Source organism: Coenobita brevimanus, chromosome 74 (assembly GCF_032717465.1).
Source record: "Coenobita brevimanus isolate Jiangsu-jjx chromosome 74, ASM3271746v2, whole genome shotgun sequence".
Classification (NCBI taxonomy): domain Eukaryota; kingdom Metazoa; phylum Arthropoda; class Malacostraca; order Decapoda; family Coenobitidae; genus Coenobita; species Coenobita brevimanus.
Window position 1 is genome coordinate 11,500,120 of NC_137027.1, and position 19,211 is coordinate 11,519,330.

Consider the following 19,211-nt stretch of genomic DNA (forward strand, 5'->3'; position numbering starts at 1 on the left):
CTTCTTTAAATGACCACGTTTGACGGTACTGAAATCTGTTTGAAGCATCCTGTCTCTGCTAAAAATTATTACACAAGTCTGAAGCTTCATTAAGAATTATGCACATTTCCTGTATGCATTACTGACTGTATTACTGTTTATCACTTTATAAACTAAGTATATGATGTGGTGGTTGTGCCCCCATCTGGCTGCACTGGACATATTTTCTCGAGTTTATTCTGGTACGTAAAGAAAACACGATGCGTCAGTGAAAGCTTGTGTATATATATCAAAATTCTGCTTTAATATCATACTAAATTCACCTTCAGTTTGTCTCGTTGAGTGAGGTTTTATTGCAGTGTACAGTGGTGTTTAGTTCCCGTAGACTGTGTGAAGTAGCGTTACCTGTTGTTCCTTTCAGGGTGGCGGTGTAGCCTAGAGTAGCAGCCGGAGCCACTGAGACCCGCCTTACCACAGCCACTCCACCACCACTCCACCAGGCAGCAGCTGTACCCTCCACCACCACCACTACCACTATCACCCCGACCACTACCCCCACCACCACCACCATCACCACCACCATCCGTACCCACGAAACCTGCCCCCACCACACCCACCACACCCACACCCACCAACCCAGCCTCACTGAAAAAGTACAGAGGGTGAAAAGCTCGCCTTAAGGAACCCCTCCCACCCTCCTTCACCTCCTTCGCCTCCCCCCTTCTCAGGCCCCCCCAGCTTCCCCCCAGGGTCGAAACGAAGCCCCCTCTCCCCCCGCCCACCGCCACCATACTCGGTTCTATCTGTGAGTGTAGTCCACCAGAAGCCGGCAAAATTTCCTTCTCCAGTTTCAAAGCCTCTTTCTCCAGTAATGTCAACTACCTTAAGAGAAGGTGAGTGTGCACGGCGGAAAACGCGCGTGTGCATGGCTGGGAAACGCGCGTGTGTGTATGTGGCTGGAAAATGCGCCTGTGCATGACCTATAAATGCCCTTGTGCATGACAAACGCGTGTATCTGTGTGTTTGTGGTGTCGTGCATGTTGGCGCGATGGATAGAAACGCACATGTATATTGGGAACCCGCTTGTGTTTGCTGGTGTTTGTGCATGGAAAATACGCGTATGCATGTTTGGTATGTGTACATGTTTGGTGCATTGACACAGGAAATATGCATGTGTATGTTGGTCAGTGTGCATACCGGTTTCTGTGCATGGAAAATTCACCTGACTTAGCAAGAGTGTGTGCATGTCGGCCAGCGTGCATGGGAAATGTGCATGTGCATGATGGAGGAATTGCATGAGAGAAATAATGACTGTAAAGTTGATTACATACGTGAGCAAGACGAAAGCAGTCTTTATCCGGGTGTTTGTGCATGAATTTCTAAGTGCATGACGACCATTCCTTAAAATAAGCCACGCAGTACGAGCTTTTGAAGAGGGTGAAGTGTGACAGTGTGTTGTGGTAAGGGGTGTGTGTTGCCATGCATGACGTGATTGTGCATGACGTGGCTGTGATGTACAATGTCCAGCACACTCACGCCACTAAGGGTCATACTCTAAGTGGATATTTCGTAACACCTCTCCCTAAGCGATTTTTTTTTTGCGCGCTGCACCTTAATATCCCTCTTGTATGTCAGTGATGGAAATTATCTCGACAGTAAAGCGATATACAAAGATAACTTAAGTTGTAGTATGGAAAATAAGGCGCTAAAGAAACGGCGCTACGAAGCCTCCAAAAGCACCTAAATTACGGGACTAAAATCTTGACCAGGAGGTGAATTAGTACCTTGCTCTCGTGCAATTAATATAACTTCAATATATTTTCAGACTAATGATTTACTGAAAGAAAAAATCAATTGCTATTTTTTTTAAAGAATAAATGAAGTCTATATGATGATGATGATGATGATGATGATGATGATGATGATGATGATGATGATGATGATGATGATGATGAGGAGGAGGAGGAGGAGGAGGAGGAGGTGGAGGAGGAGAAGAAGAAGAGGGAGGAGGAGGTATATATAATAATGACGATGATGATGATGAGGATGAGGATGAGGATGAAGATGAGGATAGAAGCATAAATAAAAGGCGTAAACGAAAAATCACGAGGCTGACCCAGGATGCAAATGGAAGCTATACCACTGTGCAGGCCAATAAATAAATAAATATATAAAATGAATAAATAACGTAAAAAAAAAACGGCTTCCATGGTCAGGGAGTTTGTGGAGTGAGTGTACTGATGCGAAGAATGATTCCTTTACATTGCCCCCTCCCCTCCAAAAAAAAGGTGTGGAGTTCAATTTAAAAAGAAAAAAAAAAAACATCAAGCGAGACGGACCACAGACACGTAAAGGAACTACTGATAGCAAAATTAAAGCTAGGGATAGAAATTCGTTCGATATTCACCATTTTTACTTCTCTCTCTCTCTCTCTCTCTCTCTCTCTCTCTCTCAAGTTGCGTCAGGGAGGAAAGTGACAAGCATCCCAAGTGCGATTTTGACGCGGTGAAATAACAAGCAAATTTTTATCGCTGGCTATACATGTTTAGGGTACGCGGTGTGCATGACGAAGGGCGGTACGCTGGGGCCATGCAGTCGCCGGTACTCGAATCATAGCTACTACGAGAAGGGGAATGAGGGAATTGCATGACCGCGGACATTGGCAGGCGTGCATGACAGAACGAGGAAGTGAAGTTACGCCATGCACTCACACAGAAGAAGTCGGGGAACAGGAAGCGTATATTTTTCATAGCTTAATTTCTGTCGGTACCTCAAGAATTTATTTATTTATTTATTTACAAATTTAGATTCACGATATTTAGATGATTTTATGACACAGAATAAATCTATACATCCCTCTTCCCTCACTTTCATATCTCACACACCTGTCTACCCCCCTCTCTTTCTGCCTTCTCCCCCCTCCTACCCAGCCCTCTCCCATACCCTCCACACTCCCCCCTCGCCAGCCCCTCCTCTAAACTCCCTCCCTTCTCTTCTCCCCACCTCCTCCCACCCTCACACTCCAAACGTACCTACTCCCCCTTCCCTCCTCATCCCTCATACTCCATCCCTCCTCCATACCCTCCACACTGTCTCCCCTCCCCACCAAACCCAAATCACCCCCTTATCTAAATTTCCCCTCTCCTACCCCTCTCTTCCACACTTCACACCATCCTATCCCCTCTGCTCTTCCCCCATACCCATCCCAGCCTCACGCTCTCGTTCCTCCCCTCACCCGTACCCCCCACTCACCTCCCTCCCCCAATCCCTCCTTAAAGTATCCCACCCCTCCTCCACATCCTCCCCCCTCTGCTCCCCTTCACCCTACCCCTCCTCCACGCCCACCCCCCTCCGTCCCCCATCACCCCACCCCTCCTCCACACCCCACCACCTCAGCACTCCCCAGCTCGACACATAACCCCGCCATTCAATTTGCGTGTACATGTGTGTGTGGTTGTCTGACGGATCTCGGCCTGCTACCACGCTGATATCACACACACACACACACACACACACACACACACACACACACACTCTCTCTCTCTCTCTCTCTCTCTCTCACCCCTTGCTCCTCTATGTGCCGTAAACCAGTCATTATTAACCTTCCGGATATAATTCAGTTTCCCCTTCTCATTTTGCAGCAGGAAACGAGAGAGAGAGAGAGAGAGAGAGAGAGAGAGAGAGAGAGAGAGAGAGAAACAGACAGACAGACAGAGACAGACTGAAAGAGGGGGGAGAGGAGACAGAGACACAGACACAGACAAAGGCAGACAGACAGACAAAGACAGACACAGATAGAGACACAAAGACAGAGACAGACAAACAAAGATCTACCCCACAACAGTAAGTCCCACAGCATAAATTCATCAGCCAACATTCATAACAAACTGAAATGGGAAATTAAGTGAAAGTTACATCTATTTTGTACCCGTTTCAGAAATTATCGTGTTCCTGTATAAATGTTCACTTTTGTTCACATTTTAAATTACCGTTCACGTTTAAAATAATGTTCAGTTTTGTTCACCGTTCCGTAATAACTTTCCACAGTTCATTACTCTCCATTCCTCCGTTTTCCTCTCCATCACTAGCCACCTATTCACTAAGTCTGGATGATACCGATATATAGAGCTTTTGATCATTACCCCTTCGCCTGCAAGCTCCCTATCACCTTTTCCTAATCGATTTATTTTGCCCGTATTCACGTCGGTTAAGGAAGCTCCCCATCACCTTTTCCTTGGCGATTTTTCTTTTTGCAGAGTATGGTGATATTGGAAGGATTTACGTAACAAAAGAAGAAAGAACTGAAAAGTAATAAGAAAAATAAATCGCTTAGAAACAGATGTTAGGGAGCTTCCATTACCTAGTCTAGCACTTAGTCTAGATGAGTGTGCACTGAATCTTGTAAGAGTAACTAGATTAGATGATTATTTAACAGATTACGTAACAGTAACAATAGTATGAGATGAATTTTTACATTTATTATTATTATTATTATTATTATTATTATTACTGTTGTTGTTGTTGCTGATGATGATGTTGTTTCTTACCTGTGCTTCAGCCATAGATAATAGAAGTGCTTATTATATACACGCTTTTCATTCACTTATACTTTCACATACACTCTCTCTCTCTCTCTCTCTGAATTAAACTTCTATCGTCTCTCTAATAACTTTAAGGCCGATTTACTGTACCATATAAAAACATTAAGATCACTGAAGATTCTCTCTCTCTCACTCTCTCTCTCTCTCTCTCTCTATCTATCTATCTATCTATCTATCTAATATGTTCCGTAATTAGAATATAAGACTATTAAAATTAAGGCCGGACTATCTCCCAAGGACCGCAAGCTCCGTAGAGTCTATGAAAATAACTCTCTCTCTCTCTCTCTCTCTCTCTCTCTCCTAATTAGAAACTAAGTCCTAATGTTAAGACGGACCCACACCGAGTAAGAACCGCAAGATCTGTGTAGTCTGTATATCTATGTAAATTAAATCCACCTCTCTCTCTCTCTCTCTCTCTCTCTCTCTCTCTCCACCACAACTCTTTCGTGGTTTCATTAACTTCCCATGTTTAATCACGCCAAAGCTATACTTACATACTATTATTCAAACACACACACACACACACACACACACACACACACACACACACACACCACAATTCTCTCACGCACACACCACCCTACAACCCCTAACACATACACATATCACTACATCCACAATATGCACTACTACACTCAAACACTCGTTAAACCACACACACACACACACACACACACACACACACACACACACACACACACACACACACACACACACACACCGAACCTTTCACTACCACCCCTACCCCCTGCTTCACTCCCCTCCACTTGTCCTCTTCAACCAACACTCATAATCCATCACAATCATTACCATTACGACCTCCCCCACCCCTCTACACACCCAGATATACAATACACCCCCCTTTTTCAACTACACCACACTACACCACACCACACCACACTACATCACCACCACAACAACCCATCACACTCCCTTTCATACCCTCCAATCACTCTCACCATCCCTCTACATCCACACAACACCACATCACTCTCATCACCACCACCCCTCCGTTCCAACTCCCCTCCTCATCACCGTCACCTTCATCCCCATCCCTCTACTCCCCTTCCATTCCCCAGTTTACCACCACCCCAGTACACACTCCCACGAACCCTCCAACCCCCAACCACACCACCACACCACACACACTCACAGAAAAATAGCAAAACTCTTCTCGCTCAAACACACACAGTACATTCCTCTAATTAAGCCCTTTTTGTAAGAGACTCTGGCCCATTTTTAACATGGATTGGATACTTCATTTAACTCGGCGTATACTTCTCTTTCAAAACTGCCGGAATGTAGTGGATTTTTTTTTTTTTTTTAATGTTTCGAAAAGAGGAAAAAATTGTTGGGAACTTTTTAGAAGAGTTGTTGGGGCTCCATTTTGGCAGTGTGTAAAAAAATCTTGGAACGACTATATGGATTCTTGGTTAAAAAAAAAAAAAGGGGGAAAAATGATTTGCAAAGGACAAAAAGGGGAATTAATCTTGAAGGGGTTTATTAAAGAAAGGCTGTTCAATTTTCGGCTTATTGTACGTACTTAAGTTAATCTAAGTTAAGTTACGTAAATCTAAGTTAAGGTCTTAATTCTTCACTCTGTTACGTCATACTAAATTCACACTGTTATTCCACGCATTTGTCACACTTTCACACTCATGCACACATTAACCTTACACACACACACACACACACACACACACACACACACACACACACACACAACCAACCACACACCACACCATCGCTTGGGGTAATCTTTTCACTGCTGTAGAAAAATTAACCTCTTCACTATCATTACCCCTTCAGACGATTTTATTCAGCTGGGGGATGTTAAATATATTCTTTATTAACCCCTCTCTAAACAGGAAAGATTTTAATAAGCTTAATAAAATCGTCTGGAGGTAGTAAACGTAAAGTAGAAAAAGACGTGATTGTGGTGATGGGGTTAAGCGTCTGTAAATACACACTTATGCTTCTACTTATAAAGATTTACTTAGATTTAACGCTGCTTATTAGAGTAGGTGTAAATGAATGCTGGCACCTTTGATCTATATATTCCCACAAGGACGAGACGCTAAGGCTGAACAGAATCAATAAATCGTCTGAATCATATATACTCCCTTTATTTTAACTTGGCTTAAAATTGAAAGTAGAGCTTTAGCATGAGACTAACCTAAGCAAACAGAGGTTAGTCACGAAGAAGTGCCATAGATAAACTGCTTGAGTCGTAGCATGAACTCATTCTGGCACAGAGTTACATAAAATAAGCTGAAATAAAAAGAGGAAAATTTTGGGCCAACTTAAGGTGAAAAGAGTATAGTTATCTAGTGTTGTCGGAAAGTCACTGGAGACTGTGTATGTGTGTGTGTGTGTGTGTGTGTGTGTGTGTGTTTTATTCTTAATAGTTTGGGAGGTTAAAGCCACGTAATTCTGATGACTGATAGACGATTTTATTCAGCACATCAATGGCCTCTCGTCCTTCCATTATTAACCTACTTCTGAAGCTATTTTACTGTATTCTTGTTTCTGAAGATGTACAGTATTTTGGTCTTTTCTGTACGATGACGTCTTTATTTTTACTCTAGCTAATTCAAGACGGTCTTATTTAACAGAAGAACGACCCTCCCATTTCTAACAAGATATAAAAAATTCTACTTTGACGAATTTCTCCTTTATTCCTGTTTGCATCAGAGAATATTTTTTTTTTTACAGAGCTCAGAACGGCATCTTACATTACGTCAATTTCTTGTTGTTCTCTCCACACCACTCTATTCATCTTAGTATATAATTTTAAATCTGCCTGGCTTGCTACAGACTTCATTAACCCTATAACTACAAGAGGACTTTCGTTTAGGTGAATAAAACCGTCTGATGGTGGCAAGTACGGGAAAGACGTCATTGTGCTGAAAAGATCGTGTGTGTGTGTGTGTGTGTGTGTGTGTGTGTGTGTGTGTGTGTGTGTGTGTGTGTGTGTGTGTGTGTGTGTGTGTGTCCACGCACGCACACACCTGCCTCTGGGCCATATGTGTACCCTCTGCACACCTGGCCACCCCTCTCTCACTCTCTTTCTCTCTCGGCCACCTCCAACCAGACTCTTCCCGCAGCTGCAAAATTCCATTAATTTATGACCTCCGACTCTGCGTTTTATCTCGCTCACACCTGACTCCAAACCTGACACCCTTACGACACTATCTGATCCCACAAGTGACACCTCGTCTACAGCACAAGTGACTCCACACCTGAAACACCTCTTATTACTTTATATCTGTCTTCACTGCGGACACACACCTCATACACACCTGCTCCACCTCTGCGTCTACAACTGACAGCTGCCACACACACCTGACACACACCTGATGCGCACCTGACACTGACATACACCTAACACAACTAATACACATCTGCCACACACCTTACCCCATCTAACACACCACTGAGACACACCTGACTCCCCATCAAAGACACTAACACAACTGCCACACACGTGACTAACACACCTAACAAACACCTGACACACACCCGACCCCATCAAACACACCTGTCCAGGACCATCTCATAAAACTACGGTATCAAATATCATCCAGCCTTGTTGCAATAAAACCAGCAGGACACAGAATAGCAGCGCGAATATTACACCTACACACACACACACACACACACACACACACACACACAGTACCCCTCCAATCAGTTATATTTTACAGTCATACACATCTCCCACAGTTCTTTTTTTTTCTGTCATTCAGTCGTTTAGTCCCTCATCTGGAACGCAGGGACCTGAGGCTAGGCTAGGTAGTCCTGATACTCAAGCCCAGGATGACCAGACACTTTACCCTGAGTAGCATTAAGTGAGAAATAAACCCTTACGAGCCACATCCTGACGGGGCGCCTAAACCCACTACACCACCAGGCTTCCACTCTCCCACACACCAGAAATATTCCACACAGACGCTTCACTATCTGACTATACCGTATACTATTGTTATATCTCCCAAACAGGTCATTCCTACCACAAGCATACACATACAACATACGGTGCCTCACAAAATATTATCTACCACAAGCATACACATTCGGTATATCTCACAAAACATATCTACCACAGCATACTCATTTTAATATACATAATCCCACACACTTAAAATAATCCTCATACCAGATATATTCCAGCCACTAACATCCATCACCCCCACCACCACCAAACACAAACACCACCACCATCACCACACAACACCACAACACCGCCTACCACTCTATCACCGTGCCATCCTATCTGCACACACATTTACACATCATCACTCTCATTATCCGTAACACAATCGCTCACTAGAAAACAAAGTACAAAATTGATACGAAAGTCTGTCTAAAATTATCGAGGAAAAATGAAAAGAAAAATAAAGAGAAAAGAAGAAAGAAGAACGTTTGCCTTAAATTTATCAGCGAAAAAATGTCTGCCCTAAACTGTCCCTCAGAAACGTTTACCTAAAATTAAAGAATGTTGGCTTAAAATTACCTTGTGGAAAACGTTTGTCTTTAATTATGCTGTGGAAACGTTTGTCAAATTATGTTGTGAAAAAGTTTGTCATAAATTATCTCGTAAAACGTTTATATTAAACTGCGCGACGAAAAATCTGGGGATAATTAACAAGCAAAAACGTTTGTCTCAATTACACACTGAAAAATGTTTAAGTCACCCATTAAAAAAAAAACATTATACACACACACACACACACACACACACACACACACACACACACACGTTACCCAACAAAAAATCGTGTACCTTAAATAACCAAACATACTCTTTTTCACATACCTCATCCTGGAAATACAACAGCCTCTCGTGGCATATACTGTACCGGTAAACTGGTATACTCCCCCGATATACTCCCCTGCCTAATGGAGTATACTGAAACCTTAATTGGCTGGTATAATGGGCACTGACGCTTCCACAACCCAATTACTGGCCCCATTTTCTCCCATTACACTATACCCTTTTCATTCTAACTTGGCCTAAAATTGCCAACTCTCCGCCTTGAGTGCGTAGTTGTAGTGATAGATTAACACTTGAATGTGATGTGCTAGTCACGAAGAAGTGCTATGTCAAGGATGTAGAGCTGTAGCATTGTATATTTTTCTGCCACTGAGCTATGTGATATTTGAGGGACGAAAATCTGGGCCAAGTTAAGGCGAAGGGAGTATAGTCGTAATATCTAAATGTACACCAGAGAGATGACCTTAACCCCTTCAGTACTAAGACGCGTTTTGTGTCTATTTTTATCTATTATTTTATCTATTTAAATTTTTGCTACGTTTAGTCGATTTGGCTTCGGAAGATAAAAAACAAAAAATAGTATCTAGTTCTTTCAGTGGGATTTTTTTTTTTTTCACTTTTTGTTGTTCCTTCCAGACGATTTTTCTGATTTTGGAGACAGATCCCTCGTGCTGGAAGGGTTAGGCATAGGTTCGTATTCTCTTCGGTTATGGAAGCTCCCTAACACCTTCTCCTAAGGGATTTATTCTGTTTATTATACGTTACTGTTGTTGCTTAAGTCATTCTATTTTGGCGATACTCTGCATTAGTAAGGTACAAAATTATATTAACTGGTCGGATCCAAAAATAAATCGCTGAGGAAGAGGCGCTACGGAGCCACTTTGACTGACGAGAATACGGGTCAGCATCGTCTCCATGGTCCGTATTCTGGCCTTGTAAGGAAACTCCCTAGCACCTCTTCCTGAGCGATTTATTTCTGGATACGGTTAGTTAATATCCTTTTGCACGCTATCTCTGCAGTGTATGGCGATATCAGAATGATTTATGTAACACGAATGAAGGTAAGGTGTAATACAGAAAATAAATCGCTTAGGAAAAGGTGTTAGGGAGCTTCCTTAACCGACGAGAATATGGGCCAATGAAACCCACTAGTACGTTAAAATCTCTCACTTTTTCTTTTCTTTCCTTTTCTTTCTTTTTTTTTTTTCTTTTGCTCAAGGGTGACTTCTCTTATTGAACGATTTAGAGAACACTTTCCATTAAGCTTCAGCTCTTTTTCAAATTATCCCACGTACTGAAGGGGTTGAACCGGTGATTGATTAAACGTGGACAGGTGTGGCCAGGTGCAGCACGAACAGGTGGCCAACAGGAGGGCCAGGTGACCACTCAAGCACCAAGTAGACTCCGTTTCAAAATCGCGATACACTGGACCACCACACACATCCTACCATGCCTCCCCACACCCTACTTTACCCCCACCACCTCCAACTCTAATTTGGAATGAGATAGGGTTACAGGTGGTGAAGTTAGAGTGTGGGCAGGTGTGGAAAGGTGTAAGTTGTGGGTGAGTGTATTCCTCACTTGATATGGACTGTAGGTCACACTATACCCTTTTTACTCTAACTTGGCCTAAAATTAACATCTCCCCATCTTGAAGGCTCAACTGTACCCGTAGATTAGCATTAGAATACGGTGCTAGTCACGAGGAAGTGCTATGGAAAAGGTGTAGAGCCGCAGCATTTACCTGCCAATGAGTTACGTGATATAGGCTGCAAATGGACAAAAATCTGGGCCAGGTTAAGGTGAAAGGAGTATAGCACCTCCCCTCACACCCCCAACCCTCTATCCCCCCAGTGTGTTGAGGCTAGAGGAGGACGGAGCCATCACGGGACTATTATTACTATTATTACCATTATTTTGGAGGGATGGCTTTGTGTACAGTCGCGAGCCGTAGTTCTGGTCACTCTCTTCCCCCACCTCAGGCTAAAGGAGAGTAGTAGCGAAGGTCTACCACCGAACGATGACTTACTGTTCAGTGTTCAGCCAGAGGACTTTTTTTGTACCTATTTATTTATTTATTATTATTATTATTATTATTATTATTATTATGCTATCAGAAGATTTTGCATAGCTTACGAAAAATGCTTGGTAGCGAGGAATTTAATGAAAGACGAATCTAATCTCATCTATCCTGGAAAATTTCCCCCAACCTCTTCAATCGGATTACGTATCTTTTGGATTATTCTTTTTCGCTACCAGATGGTTTTATTAAAGTTTAGGAAAGGCCTCAGTGGTAAAGGAGGTACTGAGGGCCATATCTAACCCCTCCAGTCAAAAAAAAAGGGGGAGTAAGCAAAAATAAAGCAAAATACATCAGACTGAAGGGGTAAAGCTAAATAAAGTCTGTAACGAAAATAAATAGAGAAGGATGTCCTCTGGCTGAATGGGTTTATGGTGGAAATTCTAAGTTTGGCCACATTACACGAATAAAAATTTGCTATCTTCGTTTGGTCTAGAAAAACTTGACGCTACACTCTTTTCACTTTAACTTGGCCTAAATTTGTCGTCTCTCCATTTTGACTACTGCTTTCTAACAGTACATTAACAATAGAATATGATGCTAGTCAGGAAGAAGTGCTACTAAAAAAAAAAAAAAAAGTAGGACTGTAGGATTGTCTCATTCTCCCACTTGAGCTACCGTACGTAAAATAAGCTGCAAAAGGACGAAATTTTAGGCCAGGTTGAGGTGAAAAGAGTATAACAACAACAAGCCTTCATTCAGTGTAAAAACTTAGCTCCATCTTTTTCAGCCGAGGGTATAAGGGGTAAGAGGATGACCATGAACTATTTCTCCCGATTGTACCTCGCCATCGCCTCTATATTGCAGGTGTATAGGGATGCCCAGGTGTAGAGGGGGTAAGGACAGGTGTGGTTAACTGAGAGGGAAAGGGGATAGGAGGAAGGAGTGTTGTGGATGGGCAGAGAGAGAGAGAGAGAGAGAGAAATGGTTAGGTTGGATTAGAATTGTTATGCAAACGTAGTGGGCAGTTACGTCTGGTTAGGTTTGGGTTAGACTAGGTCGGGTTAGGGTAAGTTAGGGTTGATTAGGTGTGCTATAAGGGTGAAACGTAATGGTTGGCTAGAACAGGTTAAGCTTAATTAAGTTAGGTTAGGCTAGGTCAAGTTAGGTAACGTAGGGTCAGGCTAAGTTTGATACGAGGAAGAAACGTTGTCTTGGAAATATTTGGCAGATGTGAGGTAACTGGAGTGAGAGGAAAGTGTAGTGGGGTGAGAGGCAGGTGTGGACGGACACTTGGAACACTTGCTGGTACAGAAGAGAGGAGATGAGCAGGACAGGTTTAACCCCAACACAGAGAGAGCTATTTTATTTTATTCTTCTCAGCTCCAGACGATTTCATTCAGATGTTAGTGGCTTTCGATATGGAGGAGTGAGGTAACCATCTTCACCAACCCGATACTGAGAGGCCTTTCTTAAGTTTAATAAAATCGTCTGGAGGCAGCAAGAATACACTGAAAGAAGAGGGGATGATTTTAGGTGATCTGAAGGACTGTGGGAAGTATTTTAGGTGTGTTGGCACGGCAGGTTTTGCAACGTTAATTACATTCAGGGTAAATTAAAGGGGGACACTTAAAGCCAGTCATCAAGTTAATTAAAGCCGGGACAGGTGTGTTAATTAAAGGTGAGACAGGTGTGAGAGGAAGAGATGAGGGCAGGAATGTTAAACCCAAAATAGAAAACACCGCAAGTTCAGGTGTGTGATTGGACACCTGGAGACTGTGTAGGTGTTTCCAGAAGACCAAGACAGGTGTGAACAGGGCAGGTGTGGCGAGGACAGATGTATACTCCATAAATATATCAAGAACAAATGTGAACAGGATCATTGTAGCCCAAATAGGTGTGAACATGGCAGGTGTAGCGAGGATGGGCATAATTTTACAGGTATGGCAAAATAATTAAGGTTGAAAGAGATATAGAAACAAAAATGTACATCTAAAGCAGACATAAGCAAGATAGGTAAAGTCAAAATAGATATGTGAGAGAGAGAGAGAGAGAGAGAGAGAGAGGAATGGCTGGGTAGTCAGACAAAGAGAGAGGGGGAGGGTTGAGAAGAGAGAGAGAGGAATGGCTGGTTAGATAGCTAGATTAGAAAGACAGACAGGAGGAGCTGAGAGAGAGAGAGAGAGAGAGAGATGAAAGGCAAGGAAGACAGACAGAGACAGAGGGATGGCTGGGTAGATAAAATGGGAGGCAGAGGGATGGCTGAGTAGATAGACAGATAGATAGGGGGGCTGGGAGTGACTCTGACCCCCCCTGGCCTATCCCCCCTGCAGCGTGCGTAGCTCCTCCTCCTCGGCTCTGGAGGCCTTCGCGAGCGGGCCCCTGATGGACGGACGCCTACCCCGACCCAGGTGACCCTACTTGATGACAAACACACCCAGGGGCGGATCCGGGGAGGGGAGAAATGGGGGAGAGGGAGGCAAGCATGTGGGGAGAGGGTGATGCAGGATGTGGATGTGGGTGTTAAGTGTGGATGTGGATGTATGGTGGTAAATATAAGTGGGTGGATGTCGGTATCAGAAACTAAAGGGAGTGTCTTTTTACATGCAAAAATGTATGAAAGAAAAGGAAAATAAACTATGGCTGAAAGTCCTCCAAATTCGTCCTTTCCAAAAAGATCTAAGCAAAGTGGAAGCAAAACGTGTGTGTGTGTGTGTGTGTGTGTGTGTGTGTGTGTGTGTGTGTGTGTGTGTGTGTGTGTGTGTGTGTGTGTGTGTGTGTGTGTGTGTGTGTGTGTGTGTGTGTTTGGACTACAAAGAGTTAAATGAAATCGTTTAAATAAAAAAAACTCATGCAAAAAAAAAAAAAACACCAAAAAAGCGACAAGAACTTCAAACACAGCCAGTCGGACAGAAAAAGAGATAAGACTTAGAACACGGGAGAGGGAACACGAGAATGAGAGAAGAGGGAGAGGTAGAGAGGGAAAGAGAGGGTGAGAGAGTGAAAGGGAGAGTAAGAGAAAAGAGTGCCAGGAAAGGGAGGAAGTAGAGGGAAAAAAGGGAGTGAGAGGGAGAGAGAGAATGAGAGGGAGAGAAATAAGCAGATGGAGGACATAGATGATGAGATGGACTAGAGTAATGGAGGATGAGAGAGAGAGAGAGAGAGAGAGAGAGAGAGAGAGAGAGAGAGAGAGAAACTGAGAGAACCAGGTTTGTGTGAAAGAGACAGAGAGTGAGAGAGAGGAAGTGCCCCCTGGAGAGAGAGTCAACCAGGTATAAATGGAAACTAATTGTCAATAAAAGCAGGGAGAGAAATGAAAGAGAGAGAGAGAGAGAGAGATTGAGAGATTTACGAGAGAGAAAATCTGTTAATGGAGAGACAGGGAGGATTTATGGCGAATTAATTAGAGGAAAAATATGTAATGAGAGAGAGAGAGAGAGAGAGAGAGAATAAAAAAAAAACACACCAGACTTAGGAGGAAGATAAATAAAAATAACAATAAAAGGTTAACAAAATAGTCAAAGAAACAATTAAACTAAGATATTGAAAAAAAAAAAAACAGAAATAAATAAAAAATAAATTAAAAAAAAAAACATTATTATAAAATTGGCAAAATAATTCAAAAGGAAAAGCGAACGAAAAAAAAAAAAAACGAATCGGAATTTCAGATATTTTATTTACACCAAAATAATGAAAAAAAAAAATCGAAGAAACAGACACTATTGGAAAAAAAATTGAAAGTTAAAATTCTCGATCCCCGACCCCCGTATCTCCCCCCCCCCTTGAAAACTGGAATGGATCCGCCCCTGAGGTTCCTAAGCCCGCGATACTCTCACAAAAATCACGTAGCTATCATTTACAAACACACACACACACACAAACACACACACACACACACACACACACACACACACACACACACACACACACACACACACATCATCTCACACCCTCTTTCTCATAAATATACCCTCACATCTCATAACACACACACACACACACACACACAGGGCTATCTCAGTCTTTATTGCTTCCTCACTTTCTTTTACGCTTCGCTGTTTTTTGGCTTTCTCTCCCTCTCTCTCTCTCTCTCTCTCTCTAAATTTGCTTTCCCACTTGCTTGCTTTTCTTTTTTGTTTACTCACTCGCTCACATTTTTTTGCTCGCTCACTTTCTCACATTGTTGCTCTCTCACTTTCTTTTTTTTTTTTTTTTTGCCTGCCTTTGCACAAGCCTTCACTAATCGCACCATTCCACCATTAATTTTTTCAAAATACGATTTTTTTTTGTCACTACCAACCAGACGATTTTATATTCCAGTCAGATTTAATTTTCAAGTTGAAGGGGTTAGATACAACCTCCATAAACCCCTCCAGCACGAAAAGATCTTCCCAAAATCAAAAATAAAATAATCTAAATATAGCCTTTTTGCACTATCATCTAGGGCCTATATATATATATTTTTGTATGTGCTGCCAGTGTCTAATTTCAGAGGTCATGCTAAGTGGCCACAACATAATGAAAATCGGTGTTAATTGAGAGATTTCGTAAAATCTTTCCCTCACAATCTCGTACGTAAACACATAACCACCACAGCCATTCAAAATCTTTAGGTAAACAGTAGGATAAAAAAACTAGTTACTACTACAGTAGTACTTCAGTAGTACTACTACTTCTACAAAACACACACACACACACACACACACACTATCGCAACACAGACAGTCCTTCAACATAACCTCAACAAAAGACCTCTGGGATTGACCGATCAGAGACGCTGATTTCCTGCCGTCCAATGGGTTCACACCGAGATGAGCCTGGGATCACACCAACAGCAACAAGACAGCACTCACAAAGCCCATACCTCCGCCAATGCCACTGCCATTAAAAAGGATCCGGATCCAGATCAGTGAAGATATTGTGTGAAATACATTGGATCCGGATCCACTCCCAAATTTAATCAACTGTTGCTTGACTTATGGCCCACTCTTCCACAAAATTTTATTGAAATTCATTGAGAACTTCTGGAGATACTGTACACAGGATCTGGATCCGGATCCGACCTAAAATTTGATAAATTCTTTTCTGGCCCATGGCCCACCCTTCCACCAAATTTCATTGAAATTCATTGAGAACTTTTGTGGAGATATCGTCTGGACAAACGGAGACAAACATAGGTGAATACCTCCTCCAACTTCGTTGGCGGAGTTAATCAGTTATTTTTCCAACCATTTGGCATTAACATCTTCTATGTTACTGATACCATCCACATCGATATCAAGACACACAAGAGGATATTTAACTGTAATATGAAAAACAAAATGTAATATGCAAAATAAATAGTAAATAATCTAAGAAATGTTGCTGAGTCTCTCATGCCAGTCAGAATACGAATCATATATTCCTCCAATCTCTTCTGTAGCCTTCCATCTTTATCCCCTCTCCTGCCACTCCCAGCCCCACTCCTTCATATACCCTTCCACTATCCGCCTCATATAAAGCCCCGTGCAGTATGTAATTATTTATCATTATCATCATCAACAGAATAATAACCACCACCACCACGACCATCACCCTCACTACCACCTCCCCACCACCACCATCACCTCCCCCACTACCATCACCACTACCACCATCATCGTCCTAACCCTATTACGAACCGCAAACAGCATTAAATCACCACAATACACTCCACACCTCTCCATTCACTATTCACTGGGGTGCTGGGAAATACACACACATATACATCTCCACATCCCCTTACACTGTTATTCACCCAACTCAGACAGACTGCCATTCAAAGCTCGTTCTTTCGCCAATATATGTTTACTTTTTTTTTTTTAATATTACACAAAACCGACGAATAAGAGACGAGAAAAATAATATAAAAGAGGGAAGAATAAAAAAGACAGAAATATCAGTAATGAGGGAGGAAAGTCAGTAAGATATGAACGACATAAACAAAAAAACAACAAATAGACGAAGAAATTTAACAAAAACTCGATAAACACGAACAAATGCAGGAAAAACAATAACAAAAACAATACACAAAATAAGAACAGTAAAGAAAATTAGTAACAATAAGAAAAAACTAAAAGGACGAATTTACACGAATAATCAAAACAGAACCGAATAAATGAGAAAAAAAAACTTGTAAAAAAAAAAAAAAAAAAAAAAAAAAAAAAAAAGATATAGAGCCGAAAAACACAGCTGCCGAATTGGACAAAAATAATGATAAAGAGCCGAAAAAACACGGTACCCGAACAGGTATATACGGAAGGGCCGATAAATGCACTACTCTCTCGCCGAAAAAAAGGTTATGACGGACATGCATACATATACATGCACAGAGAGACGTACACATATACCGGAACGCACACATAGATACAGAATAGCAAACAATTTCACACATACCACACCGACATGACACACACACACACACACACACACACACACACCATTACTACGCCAAAACTGTAGTCCCCTCTTTTCTCTCTCTCTCTCTCTCTCTCTCTCTCTCTCTCTCTCTCTCTCTCTCATTTACACATAATACACTTACGTATAAATGTTCCTCATCAGTCTCACTCAGACTCTCTCTCTCTGTCTCTTCATTACACGTTTTTCCTCTGATTAATTCGTCGTAAATCCTTCTCTCACTCTCTCTCTCTCTCTCTCTCTCTGATTAAACTGTCGCTACACACCTTTTTAACCAGGTAGGCAGGCACGATACGCTGTTAATTAACTCACGGTCCTTCTGGCTGTCGGTTGGCCCCCGTATCACTGAGATTATGCTAGTTTCTGTCCTATCTTTCTATCTATCTGTCTATTTGTCTGTCTATCTGTGTATCAGCCAGTCAATCATTCAATCTATCTATATGTCTGTCTTTTTATCTATCCCTGTATCTATCTATCTATCTATTTTAGTCTATCTATCTATCTATCTATAGCCAACCGCCCTTAATCTCGGAAGGGGTGGACACAAGCAAATCGCCTCCATTTCACCCTGTCCTTCGCCATCACACTGCTACACTCTCCTCCATCATATACCTCTCCACTCTACCCCTATCTCATCCTCGGTCTCCCCCTTCCCTTCTCCCACATCCACCCCACTCACATCCACTCTCCTAGTCAGTCTCTCATTTTCCGTTCTTTGTTTGGAATAGAAAGAATTATAAATGTAAGTAAATTGTAGCTGGAAGGGAAGAAAGATATCATGTTTGAGAGGAAGGTGTTTTGTGTGTGTGTGTGTGTGTGTGTGTGTGTGTGTGTGTGTGTTTGGGGGGCGGGAATATTGCACTTCTTGCTCTATCACTGTTCGATCTCTCTCTCTCTCTCTCTCTCTCTCTCTCTCTCTCCCCTTTTAAACGAGACAGCCAATTGACAGTCATCTTTAATCTTACCCCGACGCACTCAATTACCACCTCTCTCTCTCTCTCTCTCTCTCTCTCTCTCTCTCTCTCTCTCACACACACACACACACACACACACACAGGGAGACTGAGTGTATGTGTACGTAGTTATTAATTCACATGTTTCTCTATACAGTAAAGGTCACAGTATATCAGATGGGATTGAATGCTGAGTGGTGGAGAGAGGGTGTGTTGTGGCTGAGACTATGACGTGAATTGACAAACAACTACTACCTTTCTGCTTTCATTACTACTACTGCTACTACTACTACTACTTATGCTACTACTTCTGGTGCTACTATTACTACTACTACTACTACTAATACTGCTAGCACAAACATATCATCATTATCATCTCCTTTCTCATCGCCCCCTCCCCTCCTGCTCTCTACCCCCTCCATTCTCTTTTCCCTCCCTCCTCATTT

At 42.3% G+C, this 19,211-nt stretch overlaps 1 protein-coding gene across 3 annotated transcripts in view; it reads left to right on the forward strand.

Moving 5' to 3' along the window:
* Positions 1-679: 679 nt before the first annotated feature.
* Syn (synapsin) overlaps positions 680-19,211 on the forward strand; it is a 54,317-nt gene continuing 35,785 nt past the window's right edge. For 2 of the 3 annotated variants that reach the window (XM_080278754.1, XM_080278755.1), the window contains exons 1-2: positions 802-872; positions 13,711-13,788. In XM_080278754.1, coding sequence (XP_080134880.1) covers positions 13,763-13,788 — 26 coding nt within the window. In that variant the 5' untranslated portion in view covers positions 802-872; positions 13,711-13,762. Of the gene's footprint in view, positions 873-13,710; positions 13,789-19,211 lie in introns of all 3 variants that reach the window. The other variant, XM_080278756.1, reaches the window with a different exon arrangement.